At 43.9% G+C, this 27,875-nt stretch overlaps 1 protein-coding gene and 1 pseudogene across 1 annotated transcript in view; one reads left to right on the forward strand and one right to left on the reverse strand.

Annotated features, from left to right (window-relative positions):
* The window catches only part of LOC136511475 (ribonuclease MRP protein subunit POP4-like), a 203,666-nt gene extending 180,814 nt beyond the window's left edge, over positions 1-22,852 (reverse strand). Inside the window, exon 1 of the mRNA XM_066505539.1 lies at positions 22,717-22,852. Coding sequence (XP_066361636.1) covers positions 22,717-22,763 — 47 coding nt within the window. The 5' untranslated portion in view covers positions 22,764-22,852. The remainder of the gene's footprint in view (positions 1-22,716) is intronic.
* On the forward strand, positions 240-27,740 carry LOC136511478 (protein RETICULATA-RELATED 5, chloroplastic-like; annotated as a pseudogene).
* Positions 27,741-27,875: the final 135 nt, after the last annotated feature.

The following is a 27,875-nucleotide window of genomic DNA, read 5'->3' on the forward strand; positions in this document are numbered from 1 at the left end:
TTTTTATTTTATGCCTCCGAATTGTTCTTATAAATATAAATTCTAAATATAGTATTATGGGTCTTTAACTCTTGATTATTCTTGAATACTCTATTCGTCTCAAATTATAAGTCATTTTAAAAATCTTGGAGAGTCAAAACATTTTAAATTTGACCAAATTTATATGATAATGTAATAATATTTATGATGTCAACTAAGTATCGTTAGATTCTTTATTAATTATATTTTTATAGTATACCTATTTTATGTTATAAATCTTTATAATTATCTCTATAATTTTGGTCAAACTTGAGATACTTTGACTCTTCAAGATTTTTGGAATGACTTATAATTTGGAACGGAGCGAGTAAAAAATAAATACTATCATCCTAAGTTGTTGATATAATTTTGATTAAAAATAAAACTTATGATTATAGAAGTTGGACCGGTCAAGGACCGAAATGTTAAGCATTCCGTTCCAATCTATCCATGTTGTACGTGTATACAGTGCAATCCTCAATGAGGACTGTCACGTAGAAATGGATAGACTAATCCTTGGCACGTTGGCAACTAACTCCTTATCAATTTTAATCAAATATTAGAATTATATATTTTTAGAGATTCTCAAATTAGCCACGAAAACTCAATATCTAACCGGCCAACACAAGGATACTACGAAAATTACAGTTTACGAGTTATGTGCCTTGCAATGGAAGAAAATATATATCAATATTGTGTTTTAATTTAATACAAATTTTAGAGAACATTGTCATATTATTACCAATATTTATTTATATTTATGGATACCATGGTCATCATAAAATTAGTTGTAGTTTTAAAATTTTACAGAAAGGGAAAACATAAATACATAGGTATATGTAGCAATTCTATTATCATTTCACATTAACGTTTGATAGTTTTTATTTTCGGTTGAAACGCATGAGTATATATGTCAGAATAAAATCTTAAAGAGTGCAACGATTCTTCTATGTGTGTTTTTTCACTTCCCACAATGCTTTTGTGCCTCTCATTGTGTGGTCTCGAATCTAGATTTATGACTCGTACTCGTACAAGTTAGAATTGCTCAGGTTTGTACGTCCAACTATGGTATAGAAGTCATTTCAATATATATTGGAACACGATCGTCATAAGTCCTCAAGTGATCATGCAACAAAGTGTACTCCCTCCGTCTCAAAATATCTGTCGTTTTTGTTTTTCGAGAAACAACTTTAATAAAATATATATTAAAAAATATTAATATTTATGGTATATAATTGGTATTATTGGAAAGATCATTGAATCTAATTTTTTATTAAATTTATTTAAAGATACAAATGTTGCACGTATTTTCTACAAATCGAATTAAACTTGTATCACGGAAACCAAAAGCGACAGATAATTTGGGACAGAGGAAGTAGGTTCCATTGTAATGCATGTGCACGTTTGTTAGTATTATATTAATTAAGTATCAATAAATTTATTATTTATTATCGGATATATTTTATAATATATACTTATACTATTTTAATTTTTTTAAATTCAATCAAACTTAAATTATTTTTAACCTGCGACGAGGTAGTACTATTTAACTCGAGGCCCCACTTCTCAAAACGGTGTCCCCCTTGCTTACCAATAATAACCGCGGCGGGGACACGCGAGTGACGCGACACCATCCACCTCGTCGCCGCCGCCTCCTTCCTTCCGCCCATTGAGTCGACCGATCGATTGTTCGCGGCCTCCCCTAGTCAGATCCCACTCAATCGCAAGCGGCCAAGCCCAAACCCTACCCACCCTTCTCAACCAGCGATGATGGCAGCGGAGCCCTCGCCGTCGGTTCCCTCCACCGCCGCTGACGACCTCGAAACCCTCGCCCTCGACTCATCCTCGTCGTCCGCCGCCGCTACCGCCTCCGCCTCCACCGACCCCCTCCTCCGGCCACCTACCTCCCCTACCACCGCCGCGAGCGACGACCCCTTCGTCATCGACGAGGACGACTTCTCCACCGCCCCGTCGCCCAGCGTCGCCCGCCCGCCGCGCGCAGCGCGCGGCGATGCGGCGTCCCCGGTGTTCGCCAAAATCACCGTATCCGATCCCAAGAAGCACGCGGAGCCCAGCGGCGCGGGTGCCGCCGGTGTGATCCCGGGGTCCGGCAGCTACTTCTCTTACCTCATCACCACCCGTCTTGCTGGCGGCGGCGGGGAGGTCCGCGTGCGGCGGCGCTTCCGCGACGTGGTGACCCTAGCGGACCGCCTTGCCGCAGCACACCGCGGCCTCTTCGTCCCGGCCCGGCCTGACAAGAGCGTTCTCGAGGGGCAGGTCATACAGCGCCACGACTTCGTAAGCCAGCGCTGCGCTGCGCTCCAGCGCTACCTCTGCCGCCTTGCCGCGCACCCCATCGTTGGCCAGAGCCCTGATCTCCGCACGTTCCTCACGGAGCCTGGTGCCATCCCCGCTTTTCAGGGTGAGGCCCCACGGTACTGGACTACCACTGTGAATGCTGCTGCTCCACTGGTGCCGACGAATGCTGGGAGGGACTTGTTTGGGATGTTTAAGGGTCTCAAGCAGACGGTGGTGAATGGACTGGTTGCAACAAAGCCTCCACCTGTGGAAAAGGAGACAGACACGGAGTTCCTGGCGCACAAGGCTAGGTTTGAGGACTTACAGCAGCAGCTCACCACAACATCGCAGCAGGTATTGCTCAACTCACAGATCTTGTGAAATAGCTCAGTTGCATGTATTGGCCCTCAGGCCCTCAAGATGCTTCCCCTTTTACAGACATAATACAAAATTGCTATGGCCAATCCTTTAACTTTGTATTTTATATATACGCAGGCGGAAGCGCTTGTTAAAGCCCAAGATGATCTTAGAGAAACCACAGGTCACTTGGGAATGACATTGATTAAGCTGGCAAAATTTGAAAGAGAGCAGGCAACATGTAATTCCCTAAGAAGAAGGTCTGGTGAAATCCATAATTTTGCAAATTCTGTTTTGATGATGAACAGGTCACAGATAAAATTAAACTCTGAAATTGTGAAACACCTGGTATGTTGATATATTGTGGACTCAATACTGGGAAAGTGTATCCTTTACTGGAATTATCTGACTCACTAACATTGTTTATGGCTTTGCAGGGTAGTATCCATGAACACTTGGAGATGATGATATCAGTTCATCATGCATTTACAGATCGCTCTAATGCTTTACATTACGTACAAAGTCTGTCAGCAGATTTGTTTTCCTTGCACACCAGGGCAGGGAGACTTGAATCTTCATCAGCAAGAGATATGGGGCATGAGTGGTCAACATATCAGAAAGTAGAGGGGTTGAAAGAAACAATAAGATCAGCGGAAGCAGCCAAAAGTGATGCAGTTAGAGAATATGAAAGCATTAAGGTAAGTTGCCTGAAAAAATGTGAATAATAATATTTTCCATCGAAAAAACTTAAGGAGGATCAACTTACCTAGGAAAATTACCTAAACATACACCTCATGGTTTTAGGTGCCGAAAAAGAAACGTGCACCTCTTAATTTTTAGTGTTGCAAGTTGAGCCATGCTTTACTCTTGACATCAAATTAGCACATCTAGCAAAATCAGTATGACATGATTAAATGTTGTTCTTATGATTAAATTTATATGCACAGATCAATAGGGATTAGAAGAACAGACACCATGAGGCAAAATTCTATTTGAAAAAAAAAAAACAGATAGGAACAGGCAGACATCCCCTTAGGGGAAAAGAAACCCTGAAGAAACCTTGAATCTCAGTCTGACAGATCAATACCAAATCCAAGAAGGCAAGAAGTAATGTAGGAGATGTGGCTGCTGGGTATCCATGAACTCGTCAATTGTTTCTTGCTCTAGTGCTCCTTGCTGTCACCAGTTGTTTGTTCTCACACACCTCATTGGTTAATTCTCATCATCTGATTCCCTAGAAGATTAGAACCTGGGTTCCATGAGAATCACACATGGAGAGGCTTCCTTGTGTGAGGTCTGTGTGCTGTGGTGGGAGCGTGGGGCCTTGTGTGCCAGCATCAGTGCACACATGGAGGGTGAGGTTATGGAGACTGGCAATCTTGGAAGAGGCAGCGGAGATGGGTGAGGGCTCGCCCAGAACGTCGAGTGTCCAAGGAGACAGGACAATGACCAGAGATGGGGATCCCTCCCCACAACCTTATTCTTATGGGTCTGCCCCTTATCTCAATGGGCAAAGAATTTTTTCCCCATCCCTGGCCCATACTACCAGGTGTGGATTTGGGTAATGGGTATGGGTATCAACGACAACGGAACAATGCTATAGGCCTTCCAGTTTTCTTTTTAATTTTGCAGTTCTATTTTACGAAAGCCTAGAAACTAGAAGGGTGCCTAGGGATGCTGTATCCAAATGGAGTGGTATTGAGCTTCCCCCCCCCCCCCCCCCCCCCCCCTCCCTCTTAGCTTGAGTATATGTTATGAGGTTATTTGACTGATTCTGAGAACAGTAGGATGTTTCATCAAGTCATATAGTCATATAGTTACAGCAAACTCTGATATATCATCAAGTCATATTTGTGAAGAGTTCAGTGTTTGTGTAGAAAGTTATCATGCTGTAGGGATGGTAGGTGCCGCTATGGCTGTTACTGAAATTTGAAACCTTATTGCCTTTAACAATGCAGGAAAACAACAAGATTGAAATAAAAAGATTTGACAAGGAAAGACGCCAGGATTTCATCGAGATGCTGAAAGGTTTTGTGGTAACTCAGGTAAGAGTGTTACGTGTCCAGCAAAGAAAGCGAATGTTTACATTGTACATTTGCTGACAAAAGGGAAATAATGTTTTCCTCTTCAATTGTTTATGCAGGTGTCTTATTCAGATCATTTTGCTAATATGTGGACAAAGGTAACAGAGGAAACAGAAGTATATGCAAACAGGAGCAACTGATATATGTATAGGGAGTGTAGAGTAGTTGATTTTGATCAATTTAATTTGCTCCAACATCCAGCGACACAACCATTCTTATTCTTCCCCAGTTTTGCCGCATTGGGTTGGATGTAATGCCACATGAGTTATGTGCAGTCGTGTGAAATTGGGTCCCGGCAGATGAGCTTCTTTGCTCCTCGAGAACTGGCATGTGTGAGAACCATACGCAAGATTTTTCTCGGTGATAACTAACAGTTAATGTCCATGACCTATTATCACGTCACATGGAGTACTTATCCTGTTGTGTATCTTGGCATAGTGCAAATGGAGAACGAAGCAGCTTTTCAGGTTTCATTGTTTCAGTTTTTCACACATTGCTGGATGGTGGATGCTGACAGGGCAGTCCAGCAGAGCTTGTGGCTGTCGTCTTTTCTTATCCACACATCCTTCGCAATCTGCATGGAGTACTACCACCTGTCAAGAATTGGCGTTGAAAATGATGAGATCGCTCGGACGTTTCACATGAAACCTTACGAATTTGCTTCTTTCTCTAGTGTCGTTCCTCCCTGTGAATCGATTCGCAGTTTATCCAAGAGACCACGACATCGATTTGAAGTTCTCGGCTCTCGCGATCAGCATAGCTCCAAGCAGACCGCCAGCAATGCTGTCCCACGCGCCGTCTCAAAAGTCCCGCCGCCGCCTTCAAACCGCGCCCCTCCTCTGCCAGGCTCCCGCCTCGGCGCCAAACACCCCACGGCCACCACCGCCTCAACCCGCCGCAGCGTGTCCGCCTCCCGCCGCGGCTTCCTCCTCTTCGTTCCCTCGCTCGCCGCCGCATCCGCCGTCCTCCGCCCGCTCCCCTCCGCCGCCACCGAGGCCGATGACGCCGAAACCCCGGCTCCACATCCATCGCCCACCGAAGAGCCCCTCTCCCCGCAGCCCGCCGCGGAGGCGGAGGCGGAGACGAAGCCTGAGCCCAGCGAGTCGGCCATGTCGAGGGTGTACGACGTGACGGTCCTCGGGGAGCCGGAGGCGTTGGCAGGGGACGCGCGGGGGCGGGTGTGGGAGAAGCTGGCGGCCGCGAGGGTGGTGTACCTCGGCGAGGCCGAGCTCCAGCCAGTGCCGGTCCTATTATTTTAAGGGCCCTCCGGCGATCTTGTCGTAACGGCTGATCATGTATAAAATCTTATAATATATAGGCGCTAATTTTACTTGTAAAACGAAAACAAATTCAATAACATATTTTTAATTTAACATGTCTGATAATTATCGAAGAACAATATAGATTAACGAATATATTTATAGATGTATGATAATTATCGAGGAATAATGTAGATTAAAAAAATAATATATTCGTTTTCTTTTCTCACCCATGACAAATATTTCTTAGGTAACATTATAAAATTCTAACATGTAAATTAGAAGAAAAATATAACTATATGGGTACGAAGTACTATAAGTCTGGAATACTATACAAATAATTAATTTGGATTAAAAATTAAAAGAAAAAAAATACCTTGGGCCCAAACAACTAATCGGTGATCGTAATTCATAAGTAGCAAAGAATCAAGATGTCGTCATCGTGGAGCCCTGCCTGGTCGCTGTCCTCGTGCGCCGTGTCCGTGTCTCCTGTAGTCTAGCTCTTCGCGGCGGCGCGGCTCGCCAGCTCCGCGCGTGTAAGGCGCATGTCCCGAACTCACGATCAGAGTGTGTTGTGTGCAGCGTGACTCCTCGTCTCCTCTCTACCCGAGGGCTGTGGGGAAAGAAAACCAGAAAAGAAATGTCAATATTGTCTTTTTGACCACCTAGCCAGTTCTATATCTTTCTTCTTATTAGTTTACTAATACTTAATGGACTATATGATCGGAGGGTCTGTATACCTAAGCTTGGATCCCTCCTCCACTTAGATCCTCGGCCGTCGCACCTCGTGACCTACCCTTAGGCCCGACACTGGCTCCAGCCCGACCCCGACGACCGCGTGGTCGAGCTCGAGATCGTCAGGGGCCTCGCGGGCCGCTGCGCCGACGCTGGGAGGGGCCTGGCGCTCGCGCTCGAGGCGTTCCCCTGCGACCTACAGCAGCAGCTCGACCAGTTCATGGACGGCAGGTCCGGGCTCTTCTCCTTCTGCGGGTTACTTTATTTGGTAGTAGTCCTTCCAACCAGGGAGGCGGTCTGCAATATTTTCTAGTTTTCTATGGGCATTAAGTCACTTTTCCTGAAATTTTTATTCGAAATTGGAAACCCCAAATAGCTGCAAGAAAATTCGGAAGTAGGGTAATGTGAAGTAGTATCTCCTACCACTTCCAAGCCACCTTCATCACACCTGATAGGGATCATGTAACACCCAAAATTTTAGTCTTTTGAAATAAGAAAAAATCGATTTAATTATGCTATTATGTGAACATTGAAATATAGGAAAGAAATAATTTTTATGAAAATAAAATCAAACATAAGGTTAGTAACATGTTAATGCACTCATGCTGGAGCATTGTATTTAATATGTTGAGTGGTTTTTGATTTAAACTCAAAAGGATTCAAAATTCATTTGAAAATACATTTGGAAAATTGATTTGGAAAAAGAAAAAAAGAAAATTACTTTTCCCTTCCCTCCCTTCCCCAGTTTCGGCCCGCAGGCCATTTCTCCCTCCCGCTGGCCCAACCGGCCTGCTGGCCCGTTTTCTCCCCGCGGCCCGCTCGCTCTCCCCTCCTCCTGCCTTTCTTCCTGGGCCGGCCCAACCCGCGCGCCGCTCTCTCCCGCACGCTGGCAACCGCCCGCCGCTCTTCCCTCCACACTGACAGGCCGGGCCCGTCTGTCGGCGCCGTCCCCCACCTCCGCACGCCCCGCGCTCGGTCAAGGCGGAACCGCCGCTGCCGCAACCGCCACGCGCCCGCTCCTCGCGACGTGGGCGCGTCTCCCCGCGCCCGGCCTCTACAAAAGGGAGCCCAGACCCCGACGCCGCTCCTTTTTCGCACTTGCTCGAGCCTAGGAAGCCACAACAACCGCCGCAGCGCTCGCCGGATCCGCCGTGCGCGAGCCGCCGTTCTCGTCGCCTCGCCGTCGCGTCTGGCCCTCCGTCGAGCCTTGCCGTGAAGTAACAGACCTCTTGCAGCCTTTATCTTCTTGTTTTTCGCCTTCAATCGCTAACTCGTGGTCGTCGGTCTTCACAGAACGCCGCCGTCCGCTGCTCACCGTGCTCCACCGTCCTCGCTTCATCTCCGCCTTCGGTTTTCGCCCGTGGTGAGCTCGCCTTGCTCTCCTCTTTCTCCCCATGCCCTTAATTCCTTGTTTCACGGCCTCTAGGGCTTTATTCGCGTGCGCCCGATAGCTTCCGGTCGCCGGCCATGGCGACCGCCACCTCGGCCGCGTTCTTCGGCCGCCGTATCGGCCTGGGCGAGATCCCCTACTCCCTCTCGTTCTCTCGGTGTCCTCGGTTCTTCGAACCGTGGCCCGTAGGCCCCAAAGCCACGCGCTCCGGCGAGTCCTTGCCGCCGGCCATGGCTGCGCCGCCACCAGAACTACTGTTCCTGGCCGGCTCCTTCTCTCTCCCCCTCACTGATCTAATCTGAGCCGTTCATTTCAAATCCAACGGCCCAGAGAGGCCGATACCCCTTCGCGGGTAGATTTGCTAAAGAGCCCCCCTATTTTCACCAAATTGAACCCGCCGTCCCTAGCGTAGTTTTCAGAGTACGCTTTCTCGTTTTAAAAACGTAAAGTGCACTGTTTTGATTCAAAATATGTTTTCAGTATTTACAGAAATGTCACTAGATTCGTTTTGCTCATAAAAACTTCGTTTTAGCTCCGAATTGATCCGTTCAAATTGCGTTAGCTTCGTAATTTCATAATCTACGTGTTAGTACCACTGTTAATCAAGTTTCCAACTTTTAAATTTCATGATTAGTTTTAATTAAATAAAGTGCTATAGAAAACCCTGTTTAATTCATAACTTTCGCGTTTTAGCTCCGATTTTCGTGAACTTCGCGTTGACGTGATCGTAGCGAGACGTAGATTATTTTCATAAACATTTTATCTTGTTTTCTATACTGTTCGTGTACTATTCTAACTGTAGGATTATTTGCTTTGCATGAATGCCTGTGGAATGTTGTATGTTGCCGTGTTGGTCGTGTTCAGACGGTGAGGAGAACGTTGGAGATCAAGAGTTCTTCGACGACCAGCAGGACCAGCAAGAGTTTGTGAACCAAGGCAAGTATAGCATGGGCCTACCTTGATGTCCTATTCACTTTAATCATTTACTCATGTGCATGTGTCTAACTTTGATAACCATAAGGACATTCTAGTCATTTGATGACTTGTTCCCTTGACTCCTATGGGTTAATTGCATATGGGTAGATTGCTAGTGCTCTAACTGAACATGATCTATACAATGGTTAATGGTTCTATGGAACTAAAAGTATAACGTGATTTGTAACAACTGATCCATAGGGCGAAGGTGCAAATGACTTTTAATCATGTTGCTCCCGGCCCTCCATAAGGACTTATCTATCGGCAAAAGCTGTGACTGACAGTGCAACCGTGAGAGTCATATGGCTCTGACTTTAGCTTAGTAATAGGACCTTTTCTAGCTTGTTAGAGGTTACCTTTATGGCGTAAGAGGGGCTTGCCACGTTGGGTATAGGGCTGTCCTCTGTTCCTATGTGTATAGCCGCGATGGATATGTGCCATAGGAAAGGGGGGTTCCTACATCTGCCTGCCGAGGAAACCTAGCGGCCCTAACTTGTTAGAGAAACCTATGAAATGGCTTCATAGTGTACCATGCCCGCTCACCTTGGCAGTGACATGGGAGTAATTAACCCGGGCATATGGGAATCACGACTCACGGTGAATGTGCACCACCTCTGCAGAGGGATACAAACTGTTATAACAGCCGTGCTCACGGTCACGAGCGGCCCGGAAAACTCACAGAATAATTGGATACTCATTGTGGTTCATTTATAATGGTATACGATGATAATATGATGCAAATGATTCTGATATCTGATTATGTGGGTATAAATGGGAGCTTAAGCATAACTTGATAATAATTGGTAATAAAATCCTGACTTACTAAAAGTGCTAACTGCAGTAAACCAGTGTCGTCCTTTTTGAGCTACATAACCCCATGTTATCTTGTTAAGTACGGGAAGTACTTACGTTTGTTTATTTTTTTATTTGGATAAAAATCCCGAATGGGTAACAGATGACAACGGGTATGAGGAATTTCCTGAGGATTATTAGGCTTGTGGTCAACCAGTTGACCTTCCCTGTGATGGTGTTCCACGAGAGAGAGTTATCTTTTATTTTCCGCTGTGATATATAAGACTAAGTATTGTTATTATCGTGATGTAAGATACACTGTGATGATACTCTCTTATAATTTGTCAGCTTGTGTGTGTGATTGATCCCTAGGCATACATGAGTTAGTGCATTCAATTTTATCCTTAAAATTGGGTGTGACAAATTGGTATCAGAGCCGTGTTGACCGTAGGACGCAAGCCTAGTTAGAAACGGTCGTTTTAGCATATTTGCTCATCTGGTTTCTTGCTTACTGTCTTATTCTTGTTATTTTATTAAAACATTTATGCTTTTCATACCTTAATCTATTATATAAAATTGTTGATTCTAATTCTATGTCACTTTAAATCTATAGATGTCTCATAACCCGAAGACTGCCTGCCTCAGCACTGCTGGCTACCATGCCTTGTTCACCCCACATGCTCCATAGGTGGAGAAGGAGATTATGATCATCTCTGACGATGAGGAGATGGCTACCCCAACACCTGCACCTGCTCCTACTCCAGCTGTTGCACCGGTCTATCCTGTTGTAGCTACACCCAAGGAGTCATCAGCTACTTCACCTACACATATGCCATCCCCAGCTGTCCCCGTGGTGGATGAGGAGATAGGCTGGAAGTGCAAGTACTACTTCAAGCCAGCCCTTGAGACGGCCTACTACCACACCCTCCTCACCCATGTGCTGGATGACTATTACCCTGATCTGCACGCCTCCATCAGCTATCATTGTGCAGAGTAACAGCATCCTTTGGAGGCAACCTTTTGCAAGGTAGAGCTGGTTGTCACTGCTTGGAATGATGTTAAGAATGGACATGAGGTGGAGACTGTCCACCGTTCCACTGCCAGGAGGGCCCATGCATTGGATTGCATGGAAGATGCAGCGTAGGACGCATACATCTACTACCATGGTCGTCGCTTTGAGGCCATGAGGGAGGATCATTTCAGGTTCCTTCCTCGCAATGATCATGAGGGTATTTGGTAGGTCTTGGCACCACCAGAGAGTGACCCAACTCTTGAAGCAACAATGCAGCATGTCCATGCCATACAGGGGGTGGATGAAGAAGTCAAAGGAGAGTTGTGTGCGTCACAGAGAGCCGAGAGACGCCTCCAGAAGCAAGTTGATGAACTACGTGCTCAACTTGGACAGCCACCGATCTACAAGAAGAAGCGCCGGTCGTTCACCATGATTGACACCGCCCCATAGGTGTTAGGTGCCTTGATTAAGATTACTACGTTGTTAGTTCGAGTATCATGTCTAGTCTTGTTGTGTCTTTGTGAACTTTAGTGATCAGATGTCTTTAATTGTGAACTTGGTTGATTTGGAGTTTGGTTGTTTGCTGGAAGTTTGTGGGCATGTCCACAACTTCCTTAGTTTGGAACCTTAAGTTTAGATGAAATCTTAATGCAGATGGTTTGCTTTATCTTATCTCTGCTGTGCTGTTTTCTGGAGCAGCCTGTGTTCTTTATATTGTATCTCAAAATCTGGGCTGTCAAAAATTCTAAAATTTTTGTGGAGATAACTAGACTTCTGTATTTTTCAAATGTCTCTGGAATCACGTCAAAAGCTATTCAGATTTGTGAGATCTAGCTGTCACAAGTTAATGTTCCTACGCAGACTGGGACCCAGAACAGATTCGGTTTAGCTCTATTTTTGACCATGTGTATGTCAGAATCTGTAAAAGTGATCTAAATAAAAGTTGTAGCTGATCTCCTAAGATTTCCAACCGTTCTTGGTACACCCCTGTTGGATCTCTGAAACTCAAGTTATAATAGATTTACTGAACTGCTGTTTTTGGAATCTTGTCCAGAAAATTCTCAGCATTGTTTCTTATCTTTTGTAAGCTCTCTATAATTTGGAAATCTCTAAAATTTGCGCATTTATTGGAAAACAGATGGCCGCAAGAGGAGGAAGAGGCAAAGGCCGTGGTCGTGGACGTGATGCTCTCATAAATCCACCACCGCCGCCACCTGTGACCATGGAACAATTAATGGGAATGCAAGCGCAGTTGATGCAAGCTATGATGCAGCGCTTGGATAATGAACCTACAAGAGGACTACCGCCTGTTCAGGTCAGGGATAAGCGTGGAGAGTTTATGAAGGGTCGCCCACCGGTGTTCACTCATGCCTCAGACTCTATGGAGACAGATGATTGGTTGCGTACTGTAGAGAAGCAACTTAACATAGCACAATGCAATGATCTTGAGAAGGTGTTGTATGCTTCTGGTCAACTCTAGGGAGCAGCTCAGGATTGGTGGGATTCTTTCCAGTATGGACGTCCCAACAATGCTCCTGCTATCACCTGGTAGGAATTCAAGGACAATTTCTGGTCTTATCATATCCCTGATGTACTCGTGGAATTGAAGCGGGAGGAATTCAGGTCCCTCAAGCAAGGATCCATGACTATGGCGGAGTATCGTGACAAGTTTGCTCAACTGTCATGCTATGCTCCAAATGAGGTAGCTGAGGACAAGGAGAAGCAATGTCGTTTCCTCAAGGGACTTTATGATGGCCTGCAGCTCCAGCTAATGTCCAACACTTACCCTAATTTTCAGTCTTTGGTGAACCGCGCTATTGTGATTGATGATAAGCGCAAAGAGATGGAAGCCAAGAAGAGGAGGCTTCAAGGGCAAGCTTCTGGAAGTAACACCCGCCCGTGTGCCTATCCCCAGCAGGGTTTTCAGCAAAGGAATCAAGGACAATCTAACCAGGGAAACCGTGGTCAGTATCCTCAGCGTAACCAGTTCCAGCAACGCCCTCAGTACTAGCAACAGTATGGTAATCAGCGTCCCCCGCAACAGACTGGCAATCTGGCCACACGCCAGGGACCATCCAACAATGCTCCTATGAAGAGTGGTGCACCCAATAACCCCAATGCATGCTATCGCTGTGGAGAAGTAGGTCACTATGCTCATCAGTGTCCAAAGAAGCAGAACCAGCAAGCACCTTAGAACCAGACTGGCAATCAGAAGTTCAACGCCCGACCACCTCACACTGCGAAGGTGAACTATGTGTCATCTGATGCAACTCAGGAGACGCCCAAGGTCATGTTGGGTACGTTTAGCGTCAACTCTATCTCTGCTACAGTACCTTTTGATTCTGGTGCTTCGCATTCTTTTATTTTCCAAGCTTTTGTTAGAATGCATAGCATACCTTTGTGTGCCATGAAAAACCCCATACTAGTAAATTCACCGGGAGGTAGTATGCCCGCTTCATATTGGAGTCCGTCAACTAGCATTTCCTTAAGGGGGGTAGACTTCAAAGTGAAACCTATTGTGTTGAGAACAGCGGGAATTGATCTTATTCTCGGAATGGATTGGATGAAACAACATCGGGCAGTGATTCAGTGTCAGGAGAAATCTGTTGTTGTGACATCACCCAATGGAGATAGAATCTATGTAGAAGTGATAGTGCAAGCTCAGCCAACAACCACTGTGAATCAGTTGGATGGTGATGCCAATGAACAAGATCGTGTTATGGAGGAGTTCCTAGATGTCTTCCCTGATGACTTGCCAGGTATGCTACCTGACCGAGACATTGAATTCATTATTGAATTATTACCTGGAACTGCACCAATAACTAAACATCCATATAAAATGGGGGTTAATGAATTAGAAGAGCTTAAGAAACAACTAAAAGAGTTGCAAGAAAAAGGTTTCATACGCCCCCAGTTCTTCCCCATGGGGGCACCTGTGATCTTTGTGGATAAGAAGGATGGTAGTCAACGGATGTGTGTGGATTACCATTCACTTAATGAGGTTACAATCAAGAATAAATACCCTTTGCCTAGGATTAATGATTTGTTTGATCAGTTAAGAGGAGCCTATGTGTTCTCCAAGATTGATCTCCGCTCAGGATACCATCAGCTTAAGATTCGAAACTCGGACATACCCAAGATAGCATTCACTACACAGTATGGCTTGTATGAGTATACCGTTATGTCTTTTGCATTAACCAATGCACCTGCATACTTTATGTATCTGATGAATAAGATGTTCATGGAGTTTCTGGATAAATTTGTGGTGGTATTCATAGATGATATACTGATGTTCTCCAAGACTGAAGAAGAACATACTGAACATATAAGGTTGGTCTTGCAAAAGCTTAGAGAACATAAGTTGTACGCTAAGCGGAGCAAGTGTGAGTTTTGGTTGAAGGAGGTCTCTTTTCTGGGTCATGTTGTCTCCAATGGTGGAATAGCAGTGGATCCAGGCAAAGTACAAGATGTGTTGAATTGGAAGCCACCAACCAATGTAAGTGAGATTCGTAGCTTTTTGGGATTGGCTAGATACTACATGAGGTTCATTGAAGGTTTTTCCAAGCTTGCTAAGCCTATGACAACTCTGTTGGAAAAGAATGCTAAATATGTATGGTCGGATAAATGCCAGGCAAACTTTGATGAGCTAAAGAAGAGATTGACTACAGCTCCAGTATTGATTTTGCCCGACTTAAGCAAGAACTTCTCTATATATTGTGATGCATCCCGTTTGGGCCTTATGTGTGCTTATGCAAGAAGGAAGAGTGGTGGCATATGCATCTAGACAATTGAGGAAGCATGAGTTGAATTACCCTACTCATGACTTGGAATTGGCAGCTGTGGTACATGCTTTGAAAATCTGGAGACATTATCTAATTGGGCATAAGAGTGATATCTATACAGATCACAAGAGTTTGAAGTATATCTTTACCCAATCAGATCTGAATCTGAGACAACGTCATTGGTTAGAATTAATCAAAGACTATGACTTGGAAGTGCATTATCATCCGGGAAAGGCAAATGTCGTGGCTGATGCACTTAGCAGGAAGAGCTATGCTAATGGACTTGAGATGGCATTTATGTCAGCAGAGTTGTGTGCTGAAATGGAGTATCTCAACTTGAGTCTTGTCACTTATGCAATGGAATTGGTGATAGAGCCTACATTGGACCAAGAGATACGCAAAGGTCAATTGGAGGATGAAAAACTAAAAGAGATAGCGGAGAATGTAGTGCTTGGAAAGGCACCAGGATTCAGGATAGATGAGAATGGTACCCTTTGGTTCAGAAAAAGGATATGTGTACCTGAAGTGAAGACTATCCGTGATGCAATTCTACAAGAGGCCCATGAGTCTGCCTATTCCATACATCCCGGAAGTACAAAGATGTATTTGGATCTCAAGGAGAAGTATTGGTGGTATGGTTTGAAGAGAGATGTGGCAGAGTATGTGGCTTTGTGTGACACTTGTCAAAGAGTGAAAGCTGAGCATCAAAGGTCTGCAGGGTTGTTACAACCAATGAAGATTCCTGAATAGAAATGGGAAGAAGTGGGTATGGATTTTATCGTAGGTTTGCCCCGCACTCAAAGAGGTTATGATTCAATATGGGTAATAGTGGATTGACTCACCAAGGTTGCTCACTTTTTACCAGTCAAGACTACCTATACGGGTGCAAGGTTAGCAGAGTTGTACATGGAAAGAATAATGTGCTTATATGGTGTTCCCAAGAAAATCGTGTCAGATAGAGGTACTCAGTTTACATCGCAATTCTGGCATAAAGTACATAGATCTTTGGGGACAAAGTTGAATTTCAGTTCTGCTTACCACCCGCAAACTGATGGACAGACTGAAAGGATCAACCAAATTTTGGAAGATATGTTGAGAGCCTATGCACTACAGTATGGTAATAGTTGGGATAAGAGACTGCCACACGCAGAGTTCTCGTATAACAATAGTTATCAGAAAAGTCTCAAGATGGCACCTTTCGAGGCGCTGTATAGACGTAAGTGTAGAAAACCTTTGTTCTGGAATCAGACTGGAGAAACTCAAGTGTTTGGACCCGATGTCCTTAGAGACGTGGAAGAATAAGTGAGAATGATCAGAGACAATTTGAGAGTGGCTCAGTCCCGACAGAAGAGTTACGCTGATACTCGCAGAAGAGAGCTGACTTTCGAAGTTGGTGATTATGTGTACTTAAAGGTGTCACCAATGAGAAGTGTGAAAAGATTCAATATGAAGGGAAAGTTAGCACCAAGGTATATATGACCTTTCAAGATCCTAGAGAGATATAGAGAAGTAGCCTATCAATTGGAACTGCCTGAAAGTTTGTCAGGTGTGCATGATGTGTTCCATGTTTCTCAATTGAAAAAGTGTTTAAGGGTACCAGAAGAGCATATTCCTTTAGAAGAACTTGCTGTTAAGGAAGATCTTATATATGAAGAGTATCCGATAAAGATCTTGGAAACTGCCGAAAGAGTTACAAGAAGCCGAACTATAAAGATGTGCAAGGTGCAGTGGAATCGGTATACAGAGGATGAGGCTACTTGGGAAAGAGAAGAGGATCTGAGAAAGTCTTATCCCCAACTGTTTGAGTAAGCAATCACCTGAATCTCGAGGATGAGATTCACCTTAAGGGGGATAGAATTGTAACACCCAAAATTTTAGTCATTTGAAACAAGAAAAATTCGATTTAATTATGTTATTATGTGAACATTGAAATATAGGAAAGAAATAATTTTTGTGAAAATAAAATCAAATATAAGGTTAGTAACATGTTGATGCACTCATGCTGGAGCATTGTATTTAATATGTTGAGTGGTTTTTGATTTAAACTCAAAAGGATTCAAAACTCACTTGAAAATACATTTGGAAATTTGATTTGGAAAAAGAAAAAAGGAAATTACTTTTCCCTTCCCTCCCTTCCTCAGTTTTGGCCCGCAGGCCATTTCTCCCTCCCGCTGGCCCAACCGGCCCGCTGGCCCATTTTCTCCCCGCGGCCCGCTCGCTCTCCCCTCCTCCTACCTTTCTTCCTAGGCCGGCCCAACCCGTGCGCCGCTCTCTCCTGCATGCTGGCAACCGCCCGCCGCTCTTCCCTCTGCACTGACAGGCCAGGCCCGCCCGTCGGCGCCGTCCCCTACCTCCGTACGCCCCGCGCTCGGTCAAGGCGGAACCGCCACTGCCGCAACCGCCCCGCGCCCGCTCCTCACGACGTGGGCGCGTCTCCCCACGCTCGGCCTCTACAAAAGGGAGCCCAGACCCCGCCGCTGCTCCCCTTTCGCCCTTGCTCGAGCCTAGGAAGCCACAGCAACCGCCGCAGCGCTCGCCGGATCCGCCGTGCACGAGCCGCTTCTCGTCGCCTCGCCGTCGCGTCTGGCCCTCCGCCGAGCTTTGCCGTGAAGTAACAGACCTCTTGCAGCCTTTATCTTCTTGTTTTTCGCCTTCAATCGCTAACTCGTGGTCGTCGGTCTTCACAGAACGCCGCCGTCCGCTGCTCACCGTGGTCCGCCGTCCTCGCTTCATCTCCGCCTTTGGTTTTCGCCCGTGGTGAGCTCGCCTTGCTCTCCTCTTTCTCCCCATGCCCTTAATTCCTTGTTTCACGGCCTCTAGGGCTTTATTCGCGTGCGCCCGATAGCTTCCGGCCGTCGGCCATGGCGACCGCCGCCTCGGCCGCGTTCTCTGGCCGTCGTATCGGCCTGGCCGAGATCCCCTGCTCCCTCTCGTTCTCCCGGTGTCCTCGGTTCTTCGAACCGTGGCCCATAGGCCCCAAAACCGCACGCTCCGGCGCGTCCTTGTCGCCGGCCATGGCTGCGCCACCGCCAGAACTACTGTTCCTAGCCGGCTCCTTCTCTCTCCCCCTCACTGATCTAATCTGAGCCGTTCATTTCAAATCCAACGGCCCAGAGAGGCCGATACCCCTTCGCGGGTAGATTTGCTAAAGAGCCCCCCTGTTTTCACCAAATTGAACCCGTCGTCCCTAGCGTAGTTTCCAGAGTACGCTTTCTCGTTTTGAAAACGTAAAGTGCACTGTTTTGATTCAAAATACGTTTTCAGTATTTACAGAAATACCACTAGATTCGTTTTGCCCATAAAAACTTTGTTTTAGCTCCGAATTGATCCGTTCAAATTGCGTTAGCTTCGTAATTTCATAATCTATGTGTTAGTACCACTGTTAATCAAGTTTCCAACTTTTAAATTTCATGATTAGTTTTAATTAAATAAAGTGCTATAGAAAACCCTGTTTAATTCATAACTTTCGCGTTTTAGCTCCGATTTTCGTGAACTTCGCGTTGACGTGATCGTAGCGAGACATAGATTATTTTCATAAACATTTTATCTTGTTTTCTATACTGTTGGTGTACTGTTCTAACGGTAGGATTGTTTGCTTTGCATGAATGCCTGTGGAATGTTGTATGTTGCCGTGTTGGTCATGTTCAGACGGTGAGGAGAACATTGGAGATCAAGAGTTCTTCGACGACCAGCAGAACCAACAAGAGTTTGTGAACCAAGGCAAGTATAGCATGGGCCTACCTTGATGTCCTATTCACTTTAATCATTTACTCATGTGCATGTGTATAACTTTGATAACCATAAGGACATTCTAGTCATTTGATGACTTGTTCCCTTAACTCCTATGGGTTAATTACATATGGGTAGATTGCTAATGCTCTAACTGAACATGATCTATACAATGGTTAATGGTTCTATGGAACTAAAAGTATAACGTGATTTGTAACAACTGATCCATAGGGCGAAGGTGCAAATGACTTTTGATCATGTTGCTCCCGACCCTCCATAAGGACTTATCTGTCGGCAAAAGCTGGGACTGACAGTGCAACCGTGAGAGTCATATGGCTCTGACTTTACCTTAGTAATAGGACCTTTTCTAGCTTGTTAGAGGTTATCTTTATGGCGCAAGAGGGGCTTGCCACGTTGGGTATATGGCTGCCTCTATTCCTATATGTATAGCCGCGATGGATATGTGCCATAGGAAAGGGGGTTCCTACATCTGCCTGTCGAGGAAACCTAGCAGCCCTAACTTGTTAGAGAAACCTATGAAATGGCTTCATAGTGTACCCTGCCCGCTCACTTTGGTAGTGACATGGGAGTAATTAACCCGGGCATATGGAAATCACGACTCGCGGTGAATGTGCACCACCTCTGTAGAGGGATACAAACTGTTATAACAGCCGTGCTCACGGTCACGAGCGGCCCGAAAAACTCACAGAATAATTGGATACTCATTGTGGTTCATTTATGATGATATACGATGATAATATGATGCAAATGATTCTGATATCTGATTATGTGGGTATAAATGGGAGCTTAAGCATAACTTGGTAATAATTGGTAATAAAATCCTGACTTACTAAAAGTGCTAACTGCAGTAAACTAGTGTCGTCCTTTTTGAGCTACATAACCCCATGTTATCTTGTTAAGTACGGGAAGTACTTACGCTTGTTTATTTTCTTTATTTGGATAAAAATCCCAGATGGGTAACATATGACAACGGGTATGAGGAATTTCCTGATGATTATTAGGCTTGTGGTCAACCAGTTGACCTTCCCTGTGATGGTGTTACACGAGAGAGAGTTATCTTTTATTTTCCGCTGTGATGTATAAGACTAAGTATTGTTATTATCGTGATGTAAGATACACTGTGATGATACTCTCTTATAATTTGTCAGCTTGTGTGTGTGATTGATCCCTGGACACATATAAGTTAGTGCATTCAATTTTATCCTTAAAATTGGGTGTGACAGATCACAAGGCTTTTCTGCAAATTAGTAGTGTGTAGACCCGAAGCTTCCCCAAAGCAATCAAGAACCATTTTGGTGATTTGTAATTCCTCTTTCACTGGCTGTATGAATATGGCAACACCGTCTGCATATAAAGAGACCCGTTCTCCAAATCTCCAGCAGAATGGTGTATACCCGAAGCTTCCCCAAAGCAATCAAGAACCATTTTGGTGATTTGTAATTCCTCTTTCACTAGCTGTATGAATATGGCAACACCGTCTGCATATAAAGAGACCCGTTCTCCAAATCTCCAGTACAATGGTTAGATAAGGGTTGGAGAAAACCCTCCTCACCGGCGTTGACAAATAAACCATTAAGCACATCCATAACTAATATGAAAAGCATCGGCGATAATGGGTTGCCTTGCCTAAGCCCCTGCTGACGATTAGTGGATTTACCAGGTTCACCATTCAAAACAATTCTTGCTGATGAGGTTATGAGGAGATTTGAAATCAAGTTACACCAGATCCAACCGAAGCCCAAATAATGAAACAATTCCAACAAGAAATACTGTGAAAATGAATCAAATGCTTTTGAAATATCCAACTTTAGGAAGAGGCTAGGAACCTTTCTCCGGTGTAACAACTTGATAGTTTGCTGAACCATCATATAATTATTATGAATACACTTATACACCTCCCACGGATGAAAGCATTTTGATTGGATGAGATCAGAGAGTTGAGATGGGGCTGTTAGCCAAAATCTTGGCCACCAGTTTCGCAAAACTATCAACCAAACTGATGGATCTGTAATCACCCACATTGATAGCATTGACCATTAATTTTTTTCTCGAATGCGCAGGAGAGCTGCGCATCTTTGTATTATAGAGAGGAAAAAGGATCGGCCCCTTACATGAACACCACCACCTCACTCCGGGCCGAGCCATGAGGGGTTGAATGAAACAAAATTGATTGCACTGAACACCCCCCCCCCTCCCCCCCCCCCCCCCCCCCCCCCCCCCGCCCCGAAGGATGAGGCCTGACCAAAAACCCTCACAAACTAGAATTAACTAGCCCCAGCCGTGACCTAGATCGAGAGTCCGTAGGCCTCGTGCACCTGCGAGACACCACAGCTCCTCCTCATCTCTGAAAAGCTTGCATGAGGCTAGAAATCCTCAGTGGAGCTCCATCAAAGACACCAGCATTGCGATGCTTCCAAAGGATCCATGCCCTCAGGATAATGACCGTGTTTAGCCCCTTCTTCTTTTCCTTCGGCATTTTCTTAGTAGCTTTGCGCCACCAATCAGCGAAGGAAATTTCATGAGAGCTGGGCGCTCGATCATGTAGTCCCAACGCGGATAGATTCCGGTGCCGAAAATCCTGTGCCAACACACAGGTGGTCAGGAGATGTTGGATGTTCTCCTCCTCCTGGTCGCAAAATGGACAGTGACTGGGATGTGGAAGTCATCTCCTCGCGAGTCTTTCAGCCGTCCAACACTTATTGTAACAAGAATAAATTGTATGTTTGCTGCCTCATTAATAGTGCGGTCTTGTATCATGAAAAAGGGGTAGTATTCTTTGCACCTCATGGTTAGTTGAAGCTAATTGGATGTTGGCGAACAGTTATATTCTATAAGGGAAAATGTATTTTAAGTAAGAACTTGACTCCTTTCAATAAATATTGACAAGCTTATGCTTTATTTAGGATTGATGGAAAAATCTTAAAGTTATACACATCGCACTGGCCGCAGGAGCTATGGCAGCAGTATGAACCTCTTCTGAATTACTGTCGTGATACTGGAATTAAGCTTATTGCTTGTGGAACGCCACTGGAGGTGATTGTTAGCTACTTAGCTTTTACAGTCAATAAGCTAGTATGTGAATAATGTGGACAACCCTTTTTTATCAATAGCATACAGCACCAGTGATTCAAGTCTTGAAATGCTTGATTCCTGGCAAAGCTTTTCCAGTATATCTTGAAAGATGATGCTATATATTTTGTTATATATTTTTCATCCTACATAACATGATACCGTCTCTCTGCAGGTTTCTACACAGAGCTGCTTAGCAGGCATGCCATCAGCATGGTTCTAGTATATAGAAAACTCCGTGCAAACTAGCGAAAAAACCTTGTTTTGCACACTTAAGATACAGTTTCTGTTATACTGTTATGACCCATCACTCATGATGTGCATTCTGCTGAATGTGCATGTTACTGTTCTATACTTTGTTTTAGGCATTTATGAGCTTCAAAGCCAATTTTTGTTAGTCAACTTGGTAGAATATAAGGTTTCTTTCTTGAGCAGGTGAAAAGAACTGTCCAAGCAGATGGGATTAGAGCTCTCAAAAATGCAGAAAGAGAAGCATATGCCCCTCCAGCAGGCTCAGGATTCCTCTCTGGTTTCATGTTTGGCTCAGGACGGTCATTGATAGACAAGATCTCATCAATGGATGACTCTCTGTTTGGCCCTACCTCATATCTATCAGAACAGGCAAGAGTAGTTGATGATTATACCATTTCCCAGGTTATTACGAGAGAACTTAGTGATGGAGATCTTTCACGGTTGCTAATTGTTGTGACGGGTGCAAGCCATGTTATGTACGGGCCACGAGGAAGTGGTGTTCCTGGGAGAATATCTAAAAAGGTGCCAAAGAAAGACCAAGTTGTGGTACTACTTGATCCTGAAAGACAGGTTATAAGGACGGAAGGTGAAGTCCCTATTGCTGATTTTTTATGGTATTCAGCGGCTAAACCTTGCACTAGAAATTGTTTTGACCGTGCTGAAATTGCTCGAGTGATGAATGCTGCTGGTAGGAGGCCTGAAGCTTTACCTCAGGTCTGCTGCTTGATCTTTCTTCTGGCCCATTGCACACTAAGTCTCTGTTTCCATGAAGCTTTAAAATTTCTTCTTGTCATAGATGCTAGCCTTTTATTTTGAGAACATAACAAGGGTCAAGGAATACTGACCATGATTCAGGAAGAAAATCAATATTGCATGCAATATTTTGTGTACTTTCCTATTAGGTTTCTAAAGGGCGGGCCTGGTGCAAGCGGTAGAGTCTTACCGCCTGTGACCGGAAGGTCCTGGGTTCGAGTCGCGGTCTCCTCGCATTGCACAGGCGAGGGTAAGGCTTGCCACTGACACCCTTCCCCAGACCCCGCACAGAGCGGGAGCTCTCTACACTGGGTACGCCCTTTTTTTTCCTATTAGGTTTTTCATTGGTCACTTGTATCCAGGATTAGGTCATCAATCTGTGCTGGGAACCAGTAGAAGGCAGGCCCTGAATATGCTTTGAGATTGCCTGAGAAAAAGTGGCTAATAAAATGTAGCTTATTATTAATACAGTAAAATCTTTCTCCTTACAATATAAATGCTTTTAATCATTGCAATAAGATTTTTCTTCTGTTTGTAAAATTTTTCTATACTTGGTAGCAGCATATATTATTGAGTTTGACTGATTGTACTCTTGCACTGAACATTGCAGGATCTTCAGAAAGGACTAGATCTTGGTGTAGTTTCTCCTGAAATATTGCAGAACTTTTTTTACCACGAGAAATACCCTGTTATGACAGAACTCATTCATCGATTTCAAGTAAGATTATTCCACCATTCTCACTTTACTCCTCAGTCATCTCTCCTATCAATTTGATCAGTTTAGGTTTCTGAACACTCCTTGACGCATACACTTCTCTTGATTATAAACCAAATAATTATTGGAAGCTAGTGATGTCTAAACATGGCTTAGACTGAATTTTGTTTTTAAAATCAACTTCTACAGGGTTTCAGAGAAAGGTTGTTGGCAGACCGTAAATTCCTTCAAAGATTAGCCAATGAAGAGGCCATATCAATATCAACCACTCTACTAGCACAGTATGAAAGGCGGAAAGGAAGGTTCTTTGACGAAATTGACTTTGTCCTCACAGATACTATTAGAGGATCTGTTGTTGATTTCTTTACAGTGTTGCTTCCTGCTCCTACTATTTCAGTCCTTCAGTATGCTGATGATGGTTCTGGTCAGAGTTTGGAGTTTGTCAAAGGCCTTTTAGGATCATTGCCAGATAATGCATTCCAAAAGAACATCTTGGGCCAGGATTGGAGTATCAAGCAAAGAATTGCAGCAGTGTTGGTTGGTGGTTTGAAACTTGCCAGTGTTGGTTTCATTTCTAGTGTTGGGGTCGGGGTTTCCTCAGATCTCGTCTAGCTGCCCGAGGAATAGTGAAACCTTCAGAAAATGTGGAAACAGGAAGGAAGAGAGCTCCTATATGGAAGTCAGCAGCTGTTTATAGTTGCTTTCTTGGAACATCAGCAAATTTGCGGTATCAGGTAGTTTACGGAAATAACCAACTTTTGATTTGAAGGCCTAGGTTCCATTTTTGGTTTATATTATATTTTTTCTAATCTCTTTCTACCTGAATGTTATTGACATTGTACTGATTTTTCTTAACGATTAGCAATGATTTTAGGACTTATTACAAGTTTTTTTCTCTCGAAAATGCAGGAGAGCTGCGCTTCATTATATTAAGAAGAAAGAAAGGGGCTAGAGCTCTACAACACACGCCACACACAACCCCACACAATTCAGAGATTACATTCGCGCCTGAAAATAGAAATGGAAGCGACCAAAAAGACTAGTACTAAGCTAACCACCGAGAGGGTCTGTCAAAGAGGACAGACCCTTAGCTCCTGCTAGACTCCACAGCCGGCGCTCTTCTCCAGCAAGGGTAAGTGCACCACTAAGGCTGGGGACAATACCATAAAAAACGCAACGGTTCCGATGGTTCCAAAGAGTCCATGCCCCAAGCACAATGAGAGAGTTGAGACCTTGTTGCATCAATCCACTCGTTGCTCCAATAGCTTGTTCCCACCAGCTGTCAAAAGAAGTGTCCGAAGGTTGTGGTGACAAGGAATGGAGACCAACCTGCCTTAAAAAGTGATACCAGAACTGCCTAGCAAAGACACAGGAGACAAGAAGGTGGTTGATAGTCTCGTCTTTCTGGTCACAGAGAGGGCACTGCTCAGGATGAGGCAGCCCACGTCGCGCGAGGCAATCCGCCGTCCAGCACCGATTGTGGGCTACCAACCAAAGAAAAAAGCGGCATTTGGGCAGTGCCCAGGTTCTCCAAATCCTCTCATACGGTCCAAACTGAGTAGATCCCATGAAGAAACCCTCATAAGCAGACTTGGCTGAGTATTACCCACTATTTGATAGCCGCCAAATGTGTATCTTTGACATCAGGCTCTAGTTGAAAGTTGTAAAGCATTTCCCAGAGATGGAGGAAGTCCACAATAACACCAACCGTGAGGGCTCCCTTGATATCCAAAACCCAGCTGCGATCAGTAAGGGCTTCCTGGACAGTACGTCGTTTCAGCCTTCTCTTTGGGATGGCTTCTAGTAGTCGAGGTGCAAGATCAGCGATACACTGTCCATGGATCCAACGATCAGTCCAGAACAATGTGCGATTCCCATTGCCTACTTCCGATACAACAGCCACCGAGAAGAAGGCATTAACTTGGTCCGGGATCTGAATAGGAAGGGCTGCCCAAGGGCGGTGAGGTTCAGTTTTTTTCAGCCAAACCCACCTCATCCTTAGTGCCCAGCCGAGTACTTATTACAAGTAATTTTATCGTTTAATTCCTTTAAATTTATTCCTTAGAAGCATGACATGTTCAGCATTTTCAAACAAGACCCAGATTTTTGCCAATTTTTATGTGATCCCAGCTCCTTTTGGTTCAACCATGGGATGTCTGCCCCTCATTTTTTTAAAACTTTGATTTACAAGATTGTGCTGTTGAGGCCATGGTTCAAGACTTCACCTTTTTTTAAAAAAAATACAATCTCTCTTACATATTCTCAATTTATTTGCAGTTCAACTATGGCATATATCTAGGAACAGATCAAAAGGCCATGTCATGAAAATTTGATCTGTTTCCACTCTCCAGATCATGGAAATAAATTTAGTTTGCAAATTATATGTTACAGTAGTTTTGTAACTTTGTTTTCACAGTTTATCTGAATTTTCTTTGCTAACTGTGTTGAAGATTATTGCTGGTCTAGTGGAGTATCGACTAGGACACTGAACTCATACTGGGGAACACTTATTGCTGGTTTGTTGTCATTTGTAGCTAGGACACTGAACTCATACTGGGGAACACAGGTTGGACTTTTTCCCGTTTCCTTTGTTCTCAACAATCATGATTTTTAAGATATGAGAAACTTGCAAAGAGTAAGGTTGTTAAATCTTCCCGCATTATGATTCATGTACTTTTGCTGGTTTGCTTATCATTTTAACTTCATGCACATAGAACAAGTAGATGATGCTCTAATTTTTTAAGGGTAAAGTACACTTTCCAACCCTCAACTTGTGCCGAAGTTCGATTTTCAACCTTTAACTACGAAACCGGTTAAGAAACACCCTCCAACTATCAAAACCGGACAAATTTGGTCCTCGGCTGGTTTCAAAAGCGGTTTTCTATTTTCGGGAGACGCCGAAATTTTATATTATTTTTTTGAGCATCTTAACGTCCTCAAATGAAAAAACTCAAAACTATAAAGTTGTAGATCTCATTGAGAGCTACAACTTTGGTATAAAAAAGTATTTTCATTTAACTCCATACAAATAATATATTAGTGCTCTAATGCGGCAAGCGCTAGTGGGCGATTATTATGATGCTGAAATTTTATATTATTTTTTCGAGCATCTTACTGTCTTCAAATGAAAAAAAATTAAAACTATAAAGTTGTAGATCTCATCGAGGTCTACAATTTATATATAAAAATTATCTTCATCCAACATCGTATTGAAGGGTTTTCTATTTTTTGAAATTGAGTCTCGTCACGCGACAAAACAATACTGTGGCGTGACGAGACTCAAATTTCAAAAAATAGAAAACCCTTCAATACGATGTCGGATGAAGATAATTTTTATATGTAAATTGTAGATCTCGATGAGATCTACAACTTTATAGTTTTAATTTTTTTCATTTAAGGACAGTAAGATGCTCGAAAAAATAATATAAAATTTCAGCACCATAATAATCGCCTACTAGCACTTGCCGTATTAGAGCACTAATATATTATTTGTATGGAGTTAAATGAAAATACTTTTTATACCAAAGTTATAGCTCTCAATGAGATCTACAACTATGTAGTTTTGAGTTTTTTCATTTGAGGACGTTAAGATGCTCAAAAAAATAATATAAAATTTTGGCGCCTCCCAAAAATAGAAAACCGCTTTTGAAACCAGCCGCGGACCAAATTTGTCCTGTTTTGATAGTTGGAGGGTGTTTCTTAACCGGTTTCGTAGTTGAAGGTTGAAAATCGAACTTCGGCGCGAGTTGGGGGTTGGAAAGTGTACTTTACCCAATTTTTTATGCAGTTCCTGTTCACCATAGGCCCATATTTCTAACACTTACCACCTAAAAATTAAGATGTGATTTTAGTGGAAAAAGAAACGAAATGACAAATATTTGGAAAGGAAAACCAACTTCCTAAGCACTGGCTGGTTTGGACTTAAAGGTAGTCCTCCTGTTAGCTCAATTTTATTTGGAACATTTTCTGATATTCTATAAGGCAATTGTCATCAGCTCATTGTAATCAAATTTACACCCTTGAAGGAAATTTCAGTTCATGTGTCATCATACTTCCTTAATATGCAAAACACTTCTATGCAAAGGTTATCAAGTTGTCCAACTAATCGCGATTAGTCACAACTAGTCTGGCTTATCTGTGCCATGGCGATCAGTTATGCACTACGATTATTTCGTGATTAATTGGGCTGATTGGTGCCACGGTGACTAGGGTCAATCAGATGATTTGAAAACATTTTGCAATCTTAATGCTTTACACAAGTTAGTAGTGCTACCACATAGCAGTGTATTTTCTCTGCCCTCAGTCCTCACTGCCTATTCTTTTTACTGTAGCAATGGGTTGATCTTGCGCGGTACACTGAGTTACAGAAAAGTGAGGAAAAGCCTCCTTCTGCTGAGGCCACTATGCCACCTGATTCACACTTGGAGGGTTGTACGACTGAAGGACACGATTTTGATGGCAGCAGCAATAACACCAATGAATCGACTGGTCCGAGCTAGTGATTTGATTACTTCACGGTGGCTGCGGATCACATGGCCTATGTTCATAGACAGTGAAAGTGGCCACCTTCTATGAGGTTGAACCCTGCTCTTGGGATCACAAGGAGTGGAAATTTGAGGAAATATTAGTCACAA

This window comes from Miscanthus floridulus, chromosome 16 (assembly GCF_019320115.1).
Source record: "Miscanthus floridulus cultivar M001 chromosome 16, ASM1932011v1, whole genome shotgun sequence".
NCBI classification, from domain to species: Eukaryota; Viridiplantae; Streptophyta; class Magnoliopsida; order Poales; family Poaceae; genus Miscanthus; species Miscanthus floridulus.